General features: G+C 39.9%; 1 protein-coding gene across 6 annotated transcripts in view; it reads left to right on the top strand.

Moving 5' to 3' along the window:
- Positions 1 to 628: 628 nt before the first annotated feature.
- clip1a (CAP-GLY domain containing linker protein 1a) overlaps positions 629 to 20,162 on the top strand; it is a 25,550-nt gene continuing 6,016 nt past the window's right edge. The window contains exons 1-17 of one of the 6 annotated variants that reach the window (XM_018668428.2): positions 629 to 870; positions 5,117 to 5,437; positions 6,774 to 7,336; positions 8,001 to 8,125; positions 8,227 to 8,443; positions 8,557 to 8,754; positions 8,897 to 8,988; positions 9,303 to 9,363; positions 11,915 to 12,019; positions 13,392 to 14,300; positions 14,504 to 14,620; positions 14,948 to 15,005; positions 15,152 to 15,235; positions 15,343 to 15,499; positions 15,709 to 15,874; positions 16,096 to 16,311; positions 17,509 to 19,962. In XM_018668428.2, coding sequence (XP_018523944.1) covers positions 5,347 to 5,437; positions 6,774 to 7,336; positions 8,001 to 8,125; positions 8,227 to 8,443; positions 8,557 to 8,754; positions 8,897 to 8,988; positions 9,303 to 9,363; positions 11,915 to 12,019; positions 13,392 to 14,300; positions 14,504 to 14,620; positions 14,948 to 15,005; positions 15,152 to 15,235; positions 15,343 to 15,499; positions 15,709 to 15,874; positions 16,096 to 16,311; positions 17,509 to 19,962 — 5,613 coding nt within the window. In that variant the 5' untranslated portion in view covers positions 629 to 870; positions 5,117 to 5,346. Of the gene's footprint in view, positions 871 to 906; positions 1,446 to 5,116; positions 5,438 to 6,773; positions 7,337 to 8,000; positions 8,126 to 8,226; positions 8,444 to 8,556; positions 8,755 to 8,896; positions 8,989 to 9,302; positions 9,364 to 11,914; positions 12,020 to 13,391; positions 14,301 to 14,503; positions 14,621 to 14,947; positions 15,006 to 15,151; positions 15,236 to 15,342; positions 15,500 to 15,708; positions 15,875 to 16,095; positions 16,312 to 17,508; positions 19,963 to 20,162 lie in introns of those variants that run through there. The other 5 variants (XM_051075083.1, XM_051075084.1, XM_051075082.1 and 2 more) reach the window with 5 other exon arrangements.

Genomic DNA, 20,162 nt, shown 5'->3' with positions numbered 1-20,162 from the left:
TAGATTTAAATGATAGAATAGTCAGTGTCAATCATATGTTTCTAATGATTGTTCAGTCTTCTAAATTATTAGTACATTCAGTGCACACCAACGCTCCCATGCACGTAGAATACTTGCATTTATATTTAATGACTTGCATATACATGCATACTGAATACTCAAACACACCCACTTACATATTTATGCAGATGTACATGCACACACAAGCACATATAGGTGTGGGTGTGCTGAACCTCTAACAATCTCAAGAGAATGACAATTATTTAACCTCTTGCAAAGTCATTAAAATTATAGCGTCTACACTCCTGTTTTGTAATAAATGATCTTGCAGAAATAGGTTTAGGATTCTAAACTATCTTTATGTTCTGCTTTTATATTAAAAATTCTGAAAATTTTGATCTAGTTTCAATATACTAGAGATTAATCAACCATGTTTTGGACGTTTTCTAATCCCAAACTGACACATGTATGGGATTTATGCTTAATTACAGAAAGCATACTTTTTCCTTTAGAAAAAGTCTTTATGCTTGATTAATAAAATTGTTTGGCAATATAACATATCAGCTGCTCCACAGTATAAACTTATACTTTTCAAAGCAAACTTTAAATGACCTTCTTCGTAAAGTTTTTTTGCCTGGCAATTGTTTTGCTCTCTCAGAAGTGAGGGAGTGCTCCATCTTACTGAACATATCATCTTTGGTCGGCACCTACCCGTTGACGTTACTCTCGGCCGTTGGACAGACAGCTCGTACGCTGGGCTGTGCCTGCCCGTGTGTGATCCGAGGAGTAGTCGTCGCGCTTCTCTACTTAGCTTGCTAGCTGTGTAATTTTTTCCCCCCAGAAGACGGAGGGTGTACAGCCACATATCAGGTCAGTGTAAGCTCACGCCGTGATCACGCATTTACGTAAACTTCCCTGTCCTTTTGCTGCTGATTTGCCATAAAACTAAACGCTACCGTTAGATGAAAGTTGTTCAGGTAGTGTAGACGTTACTTGAGGTGTTAGTTCAGCTAGCTAGCTAACCAGCCCTTTTCTTGGTCCTGACCACCGGCTCGCGCTATTGCTGGGGCCTCACTGCTAACGTTACTTAGCAACTAATCACGTCTATTCTTATCGTGCTAACACACCGGGATTCAGTTTAGCCTAGAGATGACGACACAGTCAACTGGCTGCTCATTACAACATTATAGGACAAACTATTTTTACAGGTGATCTAATCTGTAACAATGTGTTATGCTGACTCCCAACTTGTAGCAGCAGTGTGCCCTACTGGAGCCCCGGTGACATTGCGGAGACTTTTGGACTTAGGGAATGTGCCTCAGTCGCTAAGCTTACCACAGTGGTCGGTCTGTGGGTAACTCGGGTGTTTGAACATGTGGAGGTAGTTACCGTTAAAACTCGTGATAAACAAGATATATACAAGAGACGTAGAATTAGCCAATGAGGTAAGTTAGCTGACATAGTATGTTTTTTACAGGCTCCAATGTTACCAGATGTGCCACCTCATCGACAGCTCTCAATCCGTTAGCTACTGATAAAGGTGACAAGGCGGGGTAACGTTGAAAGGCCGAGTCGTTGACCAGTCCTCATATAACTTGACTGCTGAGACACAACATATAATATGTCAGTGAAGCAGCAGCTGTATAAAGGTGTGACTCGGGCTTTTTATGATTAAGCCCTTCTGTTCCAGAATGAAAGCGGTTTAGCTTGTTTGGACTGAACCACACGACTAAAGCTTGATAGGCTGCGATCAGAGGAACTGCAAATGCAATACCATGTGAAACTGACACTCCTGTGGTTGTATTTCTGCTAGTCTTTTTTACTTCTCAAAATGGATTTTAAGACTATGTGAAAAAATGGTTTACATTTGTGAGCGAGTCAGATAATCTTTTAAACTGGTGACTTTACAGGAATATAGTGGTTTCATATACATGCTTTACATTAGCTCACATCAGCCCACTGGAGCGGGTATCATTTTGTATGATATTGCAATGACTTTATGCGACACAACCTGTCTATTTTAGTTGAAGAGGCTCTATTAGTTTAGGAAGGTCTGGATTTTAGATTAGGGGTTACAGAGAAAACCTTGACTATGATTCCATTTATATTGACTGTTTCAGGTCTCAGTTATGTCTGGGCACAATTATGAGAGCCAGAATCTATGTGGGGCGGGGCTGTCGGTTGGTTTAATGCTTGCTTTTAGACAATGAATGTTGTTAACTTCAAAACAGGTGAATCTGTATGCACACACACAGAGGGCGCAGGATGCCTCCGACTCTCATTCTGTGGCTATGTCCTGCTTTACTACACCTTCCTCAGTATTAGCGGGGGCCTACATAATCATCCCAGCAGATGTTTCCTCAAAAAAGGAGAATCCCTGTGATGTCAAAAGAAGGAGTGTAGGAGTATGTGTTACGTCCGTGAATACACACTTCTGAGGACATAATGGCGTACATTTTGTGGTGTTTTTGTGGAAACTGTGAGTTTACTGTATCAGGCTCACAGCTCTCATAAAAAATGTCCTGCCTGCTCCCTGTGTGAAGCACAAATTGAGAGGGACGCCTCTGTAGCCAGTGCTGTAGACTAAAACCACTCAGTCACGGCTGTCCTTGCACTTGCTGTAAAAACATTTCAAGGAGACTTGTTTGAATTGGTTCAGTATTCTTGAGGTAAATGGCTAACATTAGCTTAATGAAAGTCAGTGTATGGAATGAAAGTCCACTGGGTTGTGTAACCATCAGTTAAAAAATATTTGTGAGGCTGATATGGATTAAGAGTTCTCACAGTTATTGCAAAACATGAAAGCAAATTTAGCTTACGTCTGTATCATATGTGGTTTTGTGCTCATGTAGTCAGCAAGATATGCTTCAGTGAAATATGTGGGGTCCATTGGACAGTCAGTTAGGTTACTATGCTTTCCATCATGCTTTTGTTGATGGGGGGGCAGTGAAATCTTCACAAAGTGTTGCTGTACTGTTTATATCTATTGCCTAGGCAGAATCTGAACATGTAAATCTCTGACACTACGAATATGGAAGTATATTATGTCTATGTTGTCATTTGAGAAGTAGGCTAAATCTCAGTTCTGTTTTGCAGGCTGCCATCTACCCGTTTCTATTTACTTATTTACAGCAGAAAAAAATGAAGCCATACAACATGGGATTTGGGTATATCTAAGCACTAAAGTTTAGTATAGTTAAGAATTTTACTTATCAGTTGATTAATTCCCTTAAACTTATGTAAAACACTGGCATTTGGCTTTCCTCCTAGCCACAGATTAGAGTGAGAGTCAGTGGCAAAAGATTAACATTACTGCAGTGGGAAATTCTCCAGACTAAGTGGATCATTTTCAGCTGACTGCATCAGCTCACCAACCAGAGCTCAAACATCCTCTGTTAATGCTCACAAGACAGTTCTACTAAAGCTTGGTGTTTCTAATTTAACATCTTTCTGCTTTTTAACTTTTGGCTGTACCAGTGTGCCAAATAATGGATAGGATTTTTATATTTCTTAAATTTCCACCATGCAGTCCTCAGCCATTGAAGTGCTTTCTTGCACCGACCTCCTCTTGACCTGAGGGCACTAATCGCTATCATTCAAAGGCACAGCAAGGGAAAACTGGAACACTGCTTTCAAACTAGGTCGTGTGTACTGATGGCCACCTTTCATTCTATGCTGAGAAATATCTTGGAGGGTGTGAAAGAGTGTTTCTTTTTTATCTTTTTTTTTTTTTTTGGTGCCCTTTCAGGAATGAAAGGTATGTTTGTGTGACGTTGTCGAACAAGTTCTGTATTACATTTCTACCCTGTGTGAGGTGAAGTGTCTCAGCTGACTTAAAATCAACTAAAAACTGTTTGACTTTGCAGATTAAATGAGGGTTTGCAGACTTTTTAAAATATTTTCTAGGTTTATTTCACTGTAAAGGAAATTTAAAGCAATTATGAATTCCTTTCCTACATTTTTGTTTTGTTGCCCCAGGATCCTGCTTGCATTTGCAGTCAAATGATTGTGCTAATGAAAATAATGAAACTATTTTTATTGACATTCACATACGGTAATTACATGGACTGTGGTATTAGGACAGGCATTGCTTTGATGAACTGGCATACAGTGTGTAACTGAAAATTATTCAGTTAACCATTATAGTCACTCACTTTCAGTTGTCCAAAAAGTATGCTCCCTGTTCTCACCCATAAAGTGCTAAAGCAGACTCTAAGCACAGATTTGATTTACACAAATGCTGAACTTTGGACTCTGCTGTCCTCTTCCAGGCAGGGGAACCGTAAATAGAATCAAATAACAAAATTGATACAGCCCTCCACTGAAAGAGGCTGAGATGCTATAGATCTGTCAGACTGAGCTAAAACTCAAAGTTTGGCAGATTTTTTTAGTAGTTTTATTCTTATTTGGTTTAATTAATATAGGCAATCAGTGTATAAAAACCTACCACGATACCACACTCAACCTAACAATAGTAGCCATTCAGCCAATCAGTTTCTGTGCTGAGGGATTCTGACAAACAGGATAATCTGCTGCTGCTGGTGGTCGTGTTTCTACAGTAATCCCATTTTAGAAAAAGCTGCCAACCAGACTTGCCTGATTTCATATGCCAGAATAGTAGACTGAGTGAGAGAAAATGTTTGTGGTGCTGTCTGCATTATGGTCAAGGTCACAGATGAGGAGTTATTCAGAAGGTAATGATGGCAGCAACACAGACTACATATTGGCTGGCCTTTGACAGGATATTTTTAGGTCTAACTGTGACGTGGTGTGCACTGAGGAGCTTGTTGTCATAACAGAAACAAAATGCCTCCATTAACAGAGCATCAACAACAAAGTCAATGAGCATGCCTTAAAGGCATATATGTGCTTGGTATTTATTAGTTTTTTCAAAGTAAGCTATTGCTGACAGTGCTGCCCACAGCAGACTCAGAGCCAGGAAAAATCAACAAATAGTATATTTACCTAAATGATTAATTCACTTGATTAAATAATCAAACTCCTGGTTAATTAACCACTGGTGCTGCTTTGAGTGTTTTTTTTTTTCTTGAGTGTAAAATATATTGGAGTAAACCTAAACAAAGTCAAGTAATGTTTCCTTTTTTTGTCTCTCCAGACAGGGTCCTTTTTGTGAGCACCACTTTTTCTCCCTCCTCCCTTTTCCTGGTTTTTCTTTTTGTTTAACATTTTTTGTTTGTTTTTATTTTTTCGTTTTAATTGATTTTGGTGCGGAGAGAACGACTTCGCCATCACAGAGCTGCAACCAGTTGTTTTGATGATCTGGGGTCAATCTGTACCCACTGACGGACACAAGCCTTGTGGGTCCAACAGATTACAGGAGGAAACATGAGCACAGCCAAGCCCAGTGGAATCAAAGTGCCCAGCAAGATAGCTAGGGCACCTGGGACAGGAGCCCCTAAAACCAACCCCAGCACAGGTAAGACTCTCCCAGTGTCCAGCTTCCTTAACCTGTAGTAAACATGTTACAATAGAGCATTTGCCCTGTAATGTCCTGTCATACACTGTGCTGCACTCTCTCTGCACTGTAGACCTGTTTTGCATTGAGCTTGGTCCCAGTTTATGTCCTTATACAGTTCAGCTCGAAGCATCTTGTAGCTGAGTGGAATCTGAATACATATCGTTAACATCAGTGAACAACAGTGAGGTTGGGAGCCTCAAGTTTTCTTAATATCAAGCCACATATGTAACTGCTAAGAGATATAGTCATGTCTCTTAGAAACTGTGGTGGATCTAACAAAGCAAAGTCAATTGAATAGGCCTTTGTTATGTCAGACCCTGGCATAAAACATTTGTTTATACTTGTGCAACATGCTGCCTTAAAAAAAAGCCAAAAAAAAATACCTGAATTGTGAAATTGGTTTTATTCACAGATCACAAAGAGTGTCAAAGAGAGCAGTTCATGTTTATCTTGTTGAATCAATGGCTTTTTTTGGTGTGTTACCACAACAAAATCCAGTATATTTAGAAAATCTACATAATCTCAAGGATTAAAGTTTAGTAGGATTATCTGAAAAGATGATAAATAATGATATTGAATTGTTGCCTAGCTCTAGTGTGGAAGTCATAGTAAAAATTAGTCTTAATTTTGCCCTGCTAGAAACATTCTGCACACCCTGCTCTATGGTTTGACGGTAGTTTAATAAGTATGTATTTATTTGGAAGTAATGACATTAGACAAAATAATTGTGCTACGTGATCCGTCAAATGATGCAAGGGAAACTCTGTAGAGCTAATATTTTTGTATTAGCTTAGAGTTGCAGGATGGAGCTCACGGCCCCATATAATAGGCAAGTATTTTGTGTGTGCATTGGGGATGGCAGCAAGGTGATCTGGGCCTCACAGCTTTTACACCAGTATCTTGCCAAAATTAGTGATTTGTGTGAGAACAATGTTAAAGCCAGCTTTTCAGACATTTAGCCTAGATTTCAATAGCAGTATTGATGTCACTGTAGGATTTTGGCAGTTGGAAGTCCTGTTGACATGTTGGCTTTAATATTGATCATGGAGATTGATTCTTAACTTTAGGAACACATAAGTGTTATAAGATATTCTGAACTCAATGTTCACCTACGCTAAATTTTAAAGCTAGTAAATGAACACATTTAAACAGGACAGATTAAACTTGTGTAGTATAATTTGAGCATCAAATTGCATGATGTTTCAGTGTTTTGCACAGCATTTGTGTCATTTGTCCTTCTTTCACAAGACAGTTACTCAGTGGATTTTTTCCTTTCTCTCTACTTACGTTTCAGCAGGAGCTAAAGCTGCTGCCGCAGACAAATCAGCTGCAAGTGCCACTGGAGGAGATGCCCAAAATGCTGAGGAGAACTTCCAGATTGGGGAACGGGTATGGGTCAACGGGAATAAGCCAGGCTACATTCAGTTTTTGGGAGAGACACAGTTTGCCCCAGGACAGTGGGCAGGGATTGTTCTAGATGAGCCAATTGGGAAGAATGATGGGTCAGTGGCAGGGGTACGCTACTTCCAGTGTGAAGCCCTGCGAGGTATATTTACTCGTCCATCCAAGTTGTCTCGCACGGAGGGGGAGGCTAATGGAACTCAGACGGCACCGCCCTCCCGTGCTGCATCTCCCACTCCTTCAGTTGGTAGCGTAGCATCGCATACACCTGCCACAAAATCAACAGTACCCTCAACTACCACAGCAGCCAAGAAGGCTTCCACTGCTACGCCAGCTACGCCAGCTACACCATCTTCCAACCTTGCACGCACAAACAGTGAATCTGTCTCCAACCTGTCAGAGACTGGATCAGTCAAGAAGGGGGAAAGAGAACTGAAGATGGGTGACCGTGTGTTGGTAAAGTTTGTTTCATTATTTAAAATATACTTCTTCTGTGGATATTTCAGCAAAGTGACAGAACTCTGCTGCATTAGCAAGAACAATATTTGTTCAGAGTCACATGACTTATAGAACCTTCCTGTTCCTCAGTGTTGTAATCTCAGAGAAATTAACATTGAAACAAGGTCTCTTCCACTTTATGTCACCAAACTTCCACTTCTGAGTTCATGGACGTACTATTACTAACACCGTTGAGTGCAGTCACCATCTGTGTGAAGTCCCATAGGTCTGAATATAGCTTGATGATCACCTTCCTTCCTCCTTGTAGATTCCCTTTTTTCTCCCTTTCCTCAGTCAGGAGGGTGTGTAACATGTTATTTAAAGAGGAAGTGTCACTCATGCCTATAGGGCTGCAGGGGAAATGTGCTCACTACTAGTAAATTTAGTTTCATGGAAACCTTGCAGATGTGTGTTTAAATAAGTGAAAGAAGAAAAACGTGTTCAGTTTCACATGTTGACTGTTTGGTCACATTCAGTTCAAAGCAGGCGCATGTTTGTTTCTGTTGCTTTGATGGAATTATCTCACTCAGGGTTTATTACCAGGCAAAGCTGATTACTCTTAAGGCCTGACTTATCTGTCGAGTGGATTAAACGATGGCTAATGTTAATATTCTTCTCTCAGGTTGGTGGTACAAAGGCTGGAGTGGTACGTTTCCTCGGAGAAACAGATTTTGCCAAAGGCGAGTGGTGCGGTGTGGAATTGGATGAGCCTTTAGGAAAGAATGATGGGGCAGTGGCAGGCACAAGGTACAAAAGCGACTGGAACTGTAAATAACTAAAAGATAAGTTGTTATACTTGTCAACCACATGTATGCTATGACTTCCATTATTCAATTATCTGTCCCCAGATATTTTCAGTGCCAACCCAAATATGGCTTATTTGCTCCAGTGCACAAAGTCACACGCATTGGCTTCCCTTCAACCACACCAGCCAAAGCAAAAACAACTGTTCGGAAAGTAGTGGCCACTCCATCAGGGCTGAAGAGAAGTCCTAGCGCCTCCTCCATCAGTACCATGAGTTCTGTGGCATCCTCTGTCAGTGCCAAGCCTAGCCGCACAGGCCTGGTGAGACATGTGCACACTCAATAACAACAATATTAGAAAGTTGTACTGATACACTTGTTTTATACTTTGGTTGCTCACCAGTCTGACCATGCTTCTCTTCTCTCTCTCTATAGTTAACAGAGACATCATCCCGGTATAATCGAAAGATCTCAGGCACTACAGCCCTGCAGGAGGCACTGAAGGAGAAGCAGCAGCATATTGAGCAGCTAATGGCTGAGAGGGACATGGAGAGAGCTGAGGTTGCCAAGGCCACTAGCCATGTTGGGGAGATGGAGCAAGAAATTACCCTGCTCAGGGATGATCAGGAGCAGGTCAGCTCACCAGTGGCTGATTAGTATCGGTCTTCCTTTTGATCCTAAATTACTGTTGGAATTAGACAATATCTTCTTCTCTCTCTGCTTTCTCAATATTTCTATTAATTTTTATGTCCAATGTCCGACCATGTTGTCAAAGATGGAGGCTAAGATGGATCAGTTACGTGCCTTGGTAGAAGCTGCAGACAAAGACAAAGTGGAGCTGCTGAATCAGCTGGAGGAGGAGCGTAGGTAAGAATTCCCAGAGGTTTGACAAATCAGAAGTCACCCATGGCAATATCTCAGTATCTATTATAAGGTTATAATAGAGTACAGTATCTGTAATGGCATATATATTTACTTTTTAGGGTCAGCTTGTTGAGACAGAAAATGAGAAAATTGCAGCTAAGATAATAATGCTGGTATACTTAAATAGTCCTGAGTAAAGAGGTTTGCCTGCATTGGCTTATCTTAATCATAGTAGTTTAGAAGCTGTTAGTTCCCCAGTTAAGTTGAAAGAAAAACAGAAAAGCTCCAGTATGATATATTTTTTTCCTGTTTAATAGGAAGGTGGAGGACCTTCAATTCCGTGTAGAGGAAGCCTGCATCACCAAAGGAGACCTAGAGGTAAATGCACAATCTTTGCAACATTTTATTGGATTTTTGTTTGGGGGGGGGATTTGATCAGTGCAATAATACTGAAACAGACTGCAAGACAGGCATTGGTATTTTTATTAAAGAATAAAGTGGAAGGAATGTTTAACTTGACATTTGTCCCACTCATTTAAAATCTAAACTTATATTACGTCTCAGAAGCAGCAGTCACTTAAGTCACCCTGCATCTCAGGATTCCAGCTTATGACAGTAAAGCGTTATAAATTTTTCTGTGTACATCAGTGCAGGTCCAATGCAGTTCAAGAGTGCACAAGATAATCTGGTATCCCTTGTCACAGAGCTACAGTCAAGTCCAGAGAGAGCATTTGCATCATCTCTTGTTTGTGTTAGCAGTACAAACTACCCACTCTTTCAGTCTCAGTACGTGTTTGCATGGACAGTTTGATACTGACTTCATCTTGCATTAGGTGATGTGCTGTCACATGCACCCAGTGGTGCGAGAAGGATTATGAGGCCTCAAGTGGTCACTATACCTGTCTTGTTAACGGGCATATTAATATTGTTGTACGAGTACAAGCCTGGGGAAAGGCTTAATGTGGAGAGATAAATGATATGTTTAAAGAACTTTTCATCATAAAATTTGATTAACCTTTGTCTATTATGGAGGAATAAATGATTATACTGTCCTATTGTTAGGCTCTGATTACTCATTGTCTTTCTCTTAAGTGAGTCATGTTCTCATCCCAAGTTAGGATATACAGACTATTGGGGCCTGGTGATATCTCTGTTCATATCTGATCAAAGGATTTGTTATTTATTCCACAGTTTGCTACACAAGGGACCTTCTCAATTGCCCTGAAGAGAGCTGAGCTCAAAATAGATGTTTAAAATGAGGGCTGCAGGGTTAGAATACTCCTTTATCTTCTTTTTAAACATGTGACTAACAGTTAATTACTTACTCACAGCTGTGGATATATTAAAAAAAACTTGCATGCAGCTTGAAATACAAAAAACACTCCAAACAGGCCAAACTCAAAAATGCTTTGTTGACTTCAAGCTGTTGAAGGTGTACTAATGTTGTGCTATAACCCTCAGTGCCTCCCTGTTCAGTGATGTGATGTTATTGCTTCTTCTTCCTTCTCGTCCTCGTCTTTTCATGTTGGTCCAGTGCTCAGCATGGAACCACTGGAGATGCTCCCTTGTCATTCCACTGCCCAGACACAGACTTGAATTCAGTCTGCCCCCCACAACTGAAGGGGAATAGCACTCAACTTAAGAATTAAAATGTAATTTTTACATAGATTTTATAAAGAATAGTTCATAACTACCACACAATGAACTGTGGTTGTATACACTGTCTAAGTAAATGTTTACATTCAAAGATCCCAGAAAATGAAATTTAAAGTGAGCCTCAAAATATGTTTCTTATATCACATCCTTTCTTGCTTTATTCATTACCTTTGCATATGGTACATCAGTTAGTTAAATTGGTGCTATTCCCCTTTTCAAAATGAAACTTTTAAGTTAACATACACTAGGTAACATATAAGACTAGAAGCACAAATTTGTGTTAGGAAATGCTTCAATTAAGTTGCCATAAACCCTTATTTATAGGACATAATACTAAAAAGTCAAATGGGAATCTTTTCTGTTTCTTGAGCCCCACATGCTTTTATGTTACTGATTGATTTCTCTTAAGTTGGTCACAAATCCTGCACATGGTGGTCTGATAACTGGTGGTTTCTTATACAGTACTGACATTGTACAGTGTGGCCTTGTCACCAAAGAGAGAAAGCAGTGTGGGTATTGATAATGCTGTAGGGTTTTGTACAAAATCAAAGGGTGTAATAAATCAGCAGATACTTGGGTCAGTGAAGCAAAGAACAGGGGTATGGGAGTGAAGATCTTCCATTGTTAAATAAATATTAATGTTATATGTTACAAAGATTACAATTCTACAACATTGCATATCTTCTGTATGATATGATGCATTGACCTCCATATTGCAGAGAGAAGTATAGGGGCCAGGAAACAACCATCACTGCTTTCTCTCAATGAAATGGTGAAGTCATTTTTATGTGATTTTACTTGCTGGCTTGACACACATTATCAAATTTTCTCTGTATGATAACAATCAACATGCTTTGTTCACCAGGTGTCAATTTTGCATGGTTTCTAAACTGCCCCCATCAACATACTCATCCTGCACATCCATAACACACTTCTCCCTCTTTTGCTGCCTGTCTTGTATTTCCCACCATTCTTTCACAAAATTCCTTAAGTGCAGCTGTTTATGGCACAGCCTGAAAGTTCTGCATGGGGTATTTTCCCATTTCCACTCACCCACCACTCCCCACCTCCACCCAACAACCTTTTCCCAACCTCCCCTCAAATGCTCATACACAGACACACACACATAAACACACAGCATCACCATCATCATCGTCCAAACCCCAAACCCCTCACCCCTCTCTCCTGTCTCCCTCCCTCTCTGTCTGTGTTGGGCTGGCATGTGATGGTGGCACTGGTGTGTTCTCTTCCTCTCCCCCTTGTTTACTAACAGACGCAGACCAGACTGGAGCATGCCCACATTAAGGAGCTTGAACAGAGCCTGCTCTTTGAAAAGACCAAAGCTGAGAAACTCCAAAGAGAGTTAGAAGACACTAGGGTAATGAATTCTGTTCTGCAGTGTGCTGCGTTGGAAAAGAGGGCCTGGGCCGGGGATAGTGGCCAAAAAATTTGCAGGGGGTACAGAAAGGTGTCAAGCAGTACCTGGAGCTTTGCTTTGTATGGGCTTGTGGTGATTAATTCCCTCAAATATATTTTTCCAGCTTCATATAAGAAAATATTTACTCCTGCTTTGACAGTAAACAAATTAAATAATAAACTAACACATATATTAGGTTTGTTTAAATGCAGAGAATTTGCAAATCTAATCTTCATCACAATTTGTGGAATTAGCTGTCAATTAGTATTTTAACTATCTTTGAAATATTAACTTCCCTCATATTTAAATTGATCCACTTAAAATTCTATGACACTGAAAAGTATACATCAGTGTTGTACCTGTTAACAAATCACATGCATCCTTCAGCTGTCCTGAGCGACAGCTCTTTTACTTTTCTATTTTCCAATAAGTCTCCCAACCTGAACTCACTCTTGCTTTACTGATATCACTGCTTAACCAGACAGACAAACTTCTCCCTTGTTCCCAGCTAATCAGTTATCATTGATTAGCTTGGTTATCCTATGTCCTTCCCAGCATCCATTTGTCCTGCTTATTTGGTGTCCCTGCATTTGCTAGTTTAAAACCTGCTCCACCTCCCAGACTATATATCCTTGTGTTCCCTTAGTGTATATAGATATAAGAATCAGTAAAATAAATATATATAACTATGTCCCTATAGTTTCATGAGCTTGAGGTTTCTACAGGATCTCTTTTGACAGTTATTTTTTCCAGAAAATTGTGATTTTAATGTAAACCTGTATTAACCAAGTTTTTAAATATTATGTTGAAGCAGCTAAAAGAGATGCATGTTTGAGAACATTTATAAACAATAGATTAGATTTGGGCATAGGTAGATAACATAAACATACTGGGGCATGCAATGCTCCTTGAGACTTCTTTTTAAGAGTTTTTCTAGTTCATAATTCTCCCAAATCATGAGGTCAAAATAGCATTAATTTAGTGATGACGAGTTTTCGTTGGATGGTGGAAAATGCCTTACACCCTCCTGTAGCTCCATATGTTCTTTGGGTGTTCACTTCCATTCTTTGTACTCTTTATAGCCACAAGAGGTCAGTATAACACCTTGTTACTTGGATCAGTAGTTTTACACCTTCCTCATTAAGCAAGCAAATTAATTGGTTTCTCTCTTAGAAAGTAGTGTTAGTGTTTTGTTATATACTATTTTGGTTTATCAGTCAGTTTTTCATTTGTTAAGTATGGTTTTTTTAAACTATGAATACGGTTTTGTCAGTGCACACCGGTATGTCAGATTGGAACAGCATTTTTAAATGCAAGATTTCTGCTTTTAAAGGTTGCTACTGTATCGGAAAGATCCCGTATAATGGAGCTTGAGAAGGACCTTTCACTGCGTACAAGAGAGGTAGCTGACCTGCAGCTGCGTCTTGGGACCCAGCAAGGCTCTGAGGACTCTAACTCTACTCTCTCTCCCCTTCTGGAAGAGATAAACTCTCTGAGGGATCAGTTGGCTTCCCAAGAAGCTAAGCAGCAAGAAGAGCTAGCGAAATACAGGGAGAAGCTAGAAGCTCAAGAAAAGGCCCACAGTGAGGCAGTTGCCCAGCTCCAGACTACATCTGTAAGGCTCTCTGGTGACAATGAGCAGTTGCAGATGCGTATAAGCCAGGCTGAGAAGGAGAATGCTGACATTACTGAACAGTGGCGTTCCAAGTTGGAGTCTGCCATTGCATCTCACCAGCAAGCCATAGAGGACCTGAAGGTGTCCTTCAGCAAAGGCGCAGGTGCCCAGACAGAGGAGCTTGTAGAAACCAAAAGTGCGCTAGAGAGGCTGAAGTTAGAGCACCATCTGGCTTTTGAGGAGGCCAGAGCCAAACATGACGCTGACACTGCAGCTTGGACTCAAGAGATGCAGGCACTGAAGGCACAGCTGTTGTCTTTGACCGAGGATAAGGAGCGACTGGAGGAGTCGCTACGGTCCAGCGTTGAAAAGGCGGAGGAGCAGCACCTTGTAGAGATGGAAGATGTTCTCGGAAAGCTTCATGCTGCTGAACTTAGGGTAAAGGAGCTTGAGGAGAAAGAGGCAATGTTAGCACAACGGATCCAAGACAAGGACAGAGAAACCAAAGAGCAGATGGCAGAAATGGTTGCTCTACGCAGCCAAGTAGCACAAAGTAATCAGGAGGTTGTGACCCTGAAGAGTCAGTTAGAGGAGGTTCAGAGCCAAGGAAACAACCAGGGTGCCAAGGTGGGTTTTTATTGACCTCCTCACCATTTTAATACACCATCCTCATGTGTGTGTCATATTTTAACAAAGTGGTGTCCTACTTGTGTCAAGTTAATATAGCATTTTCAGACAATGTCCTCAGCCATCATTTTATTCATGTTTAATGTGCATATCTGTGTGCTTTTGCTCTCTTTCTACTGTATTTTTTACTTGATGTGCTATAGGTTAGTGAATTGAGCTCTCAGTTGGAAGGCCAACAGAAGGAGGTCCTTTCTTTACAGCAGACTCTGACTACTGTAAAGCAGGAGAAGGGCACCATGGAACAAGAACTTGGAGGCTTGGTGAGGCTTATGGTTTAATTTTTGATGAGGATACAGCTCCTCTTTTCCTGTTTATTGTGTCAGTGTTACTAAATGACCTTAATCATATCTTTGGCATTTCTCTACTGCAATTTCTTGTTATTCATTGCCTGATGAATAGTATGAATAAGCTAATATCAGCTAAAATATCTGCTTGAATATCTGCTCTCCAATGTATCAGTCAGCCTCATGACCAAACATATTTCAAAATGCTGACAAACCACGAAAATCACCATGGAATTTTGACTTGTAAATTTGTCTAGCACTGATATATACAAACATGTGATGCAAAATAACTTTTCCCCACAGAAACAAAAGTTGGCTGAAAGCACAGAGGAGCACACAAAATTAGCAAAAACTATGCAAGGTAAATGATATAAGCAATAGTTCTTTGTTCAGATAATCAAATGTTTTCCCTCCCACCCTTTCCCATCATTTGTTACTATTTGGCCTTTTTCAGTTTACACAGCTTCTAGGATCTAAAATGTTTTTGTTTTTTTTTTCTTTTTGCAGAAACATGTGAGAAGCTCACTAAGAAGGAAGAGCAGTGCACTTCCCTAGCCACAGAATCAGAGTCTCTAAGAAGTCAGCTTTCTGGTGAGATTATTTAAAGTGCATTCTTTTATTTTATGCCGGAAGCTTGAAGGAAGGATGTTTTTAAAACCTTTAGACTGTACAAACTAACACATCATGTCTCAAATCAGGGCTGGAGAGGAAACTGAAGGCTGCAGATGAAAAGCTTGAGCAGCTTTCAAAAGACAAAAGCAAGCTGGAAAATGATATTTCTGACATGATGAAGGCATCTGGTGATAGTTCAGTACAGCTGACTAAAATGAATGAAGACCTCATTCAGAAAGAAAGGTACCACACTTTATTATTCCCAACTCTTACATTACTTCATTACACCACTTAAAACAAACTATATCACTCTTGTCTGAATTGGATACTCACTTTGCAAGAGATCATATAATCAATATGTTAATCTCTTGCTTTTGTGTTATTCCATGCTGTAGCGAACATCTTCCTCAAACATTTTTTTTTTGTTTGTTTGTTTTTTTGTTAACACTCAGGAGGCTTGAGGAGTTGCAGAGTCAACTTGCAGAGGAGAAGGAGAAGGTGGCACACATGAATGAACAACTCCAGCAGCAACAGTCCCGCAGAGAGCAGGAGCTGAAAGAGACCAGAGATACACATCAGTCTCAAATAAAAGACCTCCAGGAAAAGATTGCTAGCTTGGTTAGTGATGTAGGGCATTCATAAAAAGTGTGTTTGATAATTATATCAGGTACCTAAAGATTTCGTTTTATACACATTCAAATTAGTATTATTTGGTTTATGATACATTGGAAATTATCCCACTATCTCACTTTTGAATGTAAGTCAGTGCCTGATTCAAAACAAATAGAGAAATTCTGTATTGTGATTAGTTATTGCCTTTCTTATTTCCTGTTTTCTAGGAGAAGACTGTTAAACAGGGTGAGACCCTAGTTGAGGAGCTGAGGGCCTCTCAAGAAAAATCCCTCTCTCAGGCCTCAGAGCTCCATGTAAAGGAACGTGAGGTGCTGCAGAGTCAGGTTGACAAGTTGAAGCAGGAGCTCTCCTCCTCCAAGAACAAAACCCAGGAGCTGGAGAAGTTGGTATCTGAGCTGCAGCCATACAAGGAACAAGCTCAGGTAAGCACAAACATACACAGACACATTAGTTGAATCAACAGAATTGCTATTCTCTGTAAAGAGCTAGTTTAATGTAAAAAAAGATGCTTTATGTATTACTGATTTTTTTAAGAATATTAGATGCTTGAAATAATCCGGGAAAATATCACCTATCTATTCTTATAGATGAAAAGTGTGATTTTTAAACACCCTACAGATGTTACACCAGTTTAAACTCTAAAACAGGATGTGACTACAACAAAGTTATGGGAGACTGTTTGAAGATGTGTAAAAAAATGTTTTCATTTAACATTAATGATTATTGTATATTATCAATAACATTTTCACTCACAATTACCATCATACAGATTTGTGATGAGCTGCTCATTTCCCCAAGGTGTTAGGCTAATAACCTATTTTTTCATATTCATCTTAGCTCCCTCATTGGATGGTGCTATGGGCTATATGTTTGCAGGGGTTCACTTTATAAATGATGTCTCTAATGTATTTAAGACAATTTATGGTTATTGGAAAAGCCAGTATTTGTTTTCTTGCTGGTAAATGAATGCATTACGTAGGATTCTAGTTCAGTTCAAGCTGAATCACTAGTTTCATTAATATACTATACGTTGAGCTGTTGATTTTAAATTTTCTTTCAAATTACAGAGAACTGCTTTTGCTATGTACCCCTGCTAACATTGTTTATCAGCCTAGTGTTTCATTTAAGTAGAACATTTTCACTTTGTAACAAAGTTAAGGTTTTGTTTGTATCTTTACATCACAAAAGACAACAATTTCTATTGATTTTGAAAAAATCAAAATACACAAAGAAATAAGTGTAGTGTGGCTCCCCATACTAATTTAGGGAAGTGTTGTACAAGATGCTGCAAGTAATACAGTAATCAAACACTCCTTATCTATGTATGTGCCAGTAAAATGTATTGCCATCAGTGACATTAATATTTTTATTTTAAGCAAGTAAGGGCTAAAGTGAAAATGTTCCACTATTTATTTATTTTTTATTTATTTATATTTTTTAATGATCATGGTGTAACCTGTGGTGTGATCTTTTACCATTTTTGATGCTTCTGCAGCTTAACCTTTCCAAATGCATATCACTTATGTCCATATCTGCTTGGTTTATTTTTGGATTCATCTTACTTTTCCCTGTATCTACATTCCCCTCCTTTTTTTTTCCTTTCATCTTTATTTTCCCAGTGTCTTTCCGCTGAGCTTGAAACCTACAAGCATGATGTTGAACATTTGTCCAAAAAACTGGAAAAACAGAGTCTAGATCTGGAAAACCTTTGTAAGGAAAGTGAGGATGTTAAGGCTAAGAAAGACAAACTGGAGAAACAGCTTTCAGATGTGCAGACTAAGCTCTCTGCCCTTGAGATTAGACACCAGGAGCTTTCAGTCCAGAATGAAGAACTGCTAATAACCAGAGACAAGCTTTCAAAATATCAAGAAGAATTAATCACAAGTAACAAATGCTTCGATGAAGAAAGGATGTCATTGAACACAGAACTGAAGAAGCTCAAAGATCTTCTTCAGGAAGTTCAGACTGAAAACAAGAACCTGAAACATAGTAAAAGTGAACACCAGGCCCAAATTGAAGAGCTTCAAAGACAATATGCAGAGAAGAATGACTTGCTCCTAAAACATCAGCAGGACATTGAGCAAATTCAGGCTAAAAAGAAACAACTACTTGAGGATTATGAGAATATCTGCAAGGAGAGGAACCGACTTGAAGAGGACCTCAATGAAAGCAAGTCAAAACTCACATCAGAGAAAGACAATCTTATTTTAGAAAGAGATGCTGCTAGAAATGCCAAAAAATCTCTTGATGCTAAGAATGCCGAACTGCAGGAAAAACTTAAATCTTTGAACTTAGAAAAAGAAGATCTTACAATGAAGAATACCCAACTGCAGGCACTCACAGAAACATTAACAAAAGAGAAGGTAGAGATGTCCTCTGAAATCAGTGCCTCTGTGTTGGATAAAAAGAGCCTTGAGACAGTGAAGGAGGAGCTCCAGAATAAGCTCACTGTTGCTAAGAAAGACTTGGAGAGCTCTGTCCGTGAATGTGAAGAACTTAAAGCCTCCAAAATGAGCCTGGCCCAGATACTGGAAGAGTTTAAGACAAGCAGTCAGGTGACTGATTCTGAGAGACTTCATCTTCTGCAGGAGAAAGAAGAGTTGCTTGCAATCCAAAGAAAAGTCTGTAACGAGAAGGAAGAGCTCCTCAAAGAGATCGAAGAACTAAAGGAGAAGCTTAAAATCTCAACAGAACAACTGTCTCAGTCCAACGAGAAATCCAAAGAAGCATTGTCATCTTTTGAGCAAGAGAGGCAAGCGTTTCGTCTTCAGAATTCTGAAACTGAAATGGCTCTGCATGATATTCGAAAGGAAAAGATGAGCCTGGATTCAGCACTAGAGCAGCAGAAAATGGATTATGAGCGTTTGGCAGGGGAGAAGGGAGAGTTAGAAGAAAAGCACACAAAAGCTGTATCTGACAAAAATGTTCTTTCTGTTGAACGTGATAAGCTAGCTAGTGAAATGCGAACAATTAAGGACCAGTTGGATTGTTACTCCAGAGCTAATGCTGACCTTATGCAAGAGAAGTCTCATTTAACAACATTGCTAGAGGAAAACAAACGCCAAAAAGACGAAGTTGAAGCAGAGGTGACCTCTTTGAAACGAGAAAAGGCTGACCTTCAAAATGAACTGCAGAAACATAACTCTGATATTGAAATTCTTGAAAAGGATAAAACTGAACTTGCCCAAGAGCACAGTAAACTAAAAATGGAATTTGAGAAGGCAAATTTAGTACTTGTTCAACAGGTGGATAACCTTAAAAATGTTAATCAGCATCTGCAGTCTTTGCAGACTGAGGCTGACAAAAAAGTGCAGTCTTTGCAGGAAGAGAATCAGGGGCTGCTTCAGGCGATGCAGGAGTTAAAAAGTCAGACTGAATCAGTGTCAGAGGCCAAGCACCTTTTGGAGACTCAGCTACAGGCTGAATCCACTGAACGGAGTAAAGTGACATCTGATAAGGATTGTCTTTCCAAACAAATTGATGAGCTGCAGAAAACATTGTCCAAAGTTACACAACAAAATGAAGAGGTTTCTTCTAACCTTAAGAATGCCAATGAGCAAAAGAAGTCTTTAATGGTGGATATGGAGGCTTTAAAAACACAACTGAAGCAGCAAGGGCAGGAATCCAGTCAGTTGACAGAAGATAAAGAACAGCTGTTATCTAAGCTTGAGGAGATGGGCAAACAGATGACCCTTTTGACCACAGAGAAAGAGGACCTTTTAGCTGTAAAGTGTAAATTGGAGCAGGATGTCTCTTCTCTCCACTCAAGCCAAGGAAATTGGCTCACAGAACAGTCAAGGCTCCTTGAAGAGTTGGAGAAGTTGCAGGCTAGCCAGAGACAACTAGAGGTTGATGTCAAGGCCCTACAAACTGACAAAGAACTTTTGGAAAAGCAATACAAGAATGCTGTCGCAGAGGTATCTGCTTCAGCCATTGTAAAAGAAGAGATTTCCTGCAGCATCTCAAACCTGACAGCTCAGAAGAATGCTCTGCAGGTGGAGCGTGATGAAGTCACCCAGCAAGTCACCCAGCTCGAGTCCCAACTAAAAAATGCCATTTCTAAGCAGCTCGAGGTATTCCTCCTCCAGTAGTAATCACTGACACACACAGCTTAGAGTGGCTGGGGCTATGTCACCCTCACACTGCATGCCTGATGGTTTGTCTCCCTTTCCTCTCTCCCTTTATTTTCGTGTCTAACTTTCATCTTCCATTAACTAACCGCTGCTTATTACCCCTACTTCCCAGCCTTTGCCTGTGGGCTTATAACGTGATC

This window comes from Lates calcarifer, linkage group LG13 (assembly GCF_001640805.2).
Source record: "Lates calcarifer isolate ASB-BC8 linkage group LG13, TLL_Latcal_v3, whole genome shotgun sequence".
NCBI classification, from domain to species: domain Eukaryota; kingdom Metazoa; phylum Chordata; class Actinopteri; family Centropomidae; genus Lates; species Lates calcarifer.
Note: the sequence above shows the minus strand (reverse complement) of the source record. Positions and strands in the feature narration are given on the sequence as shown.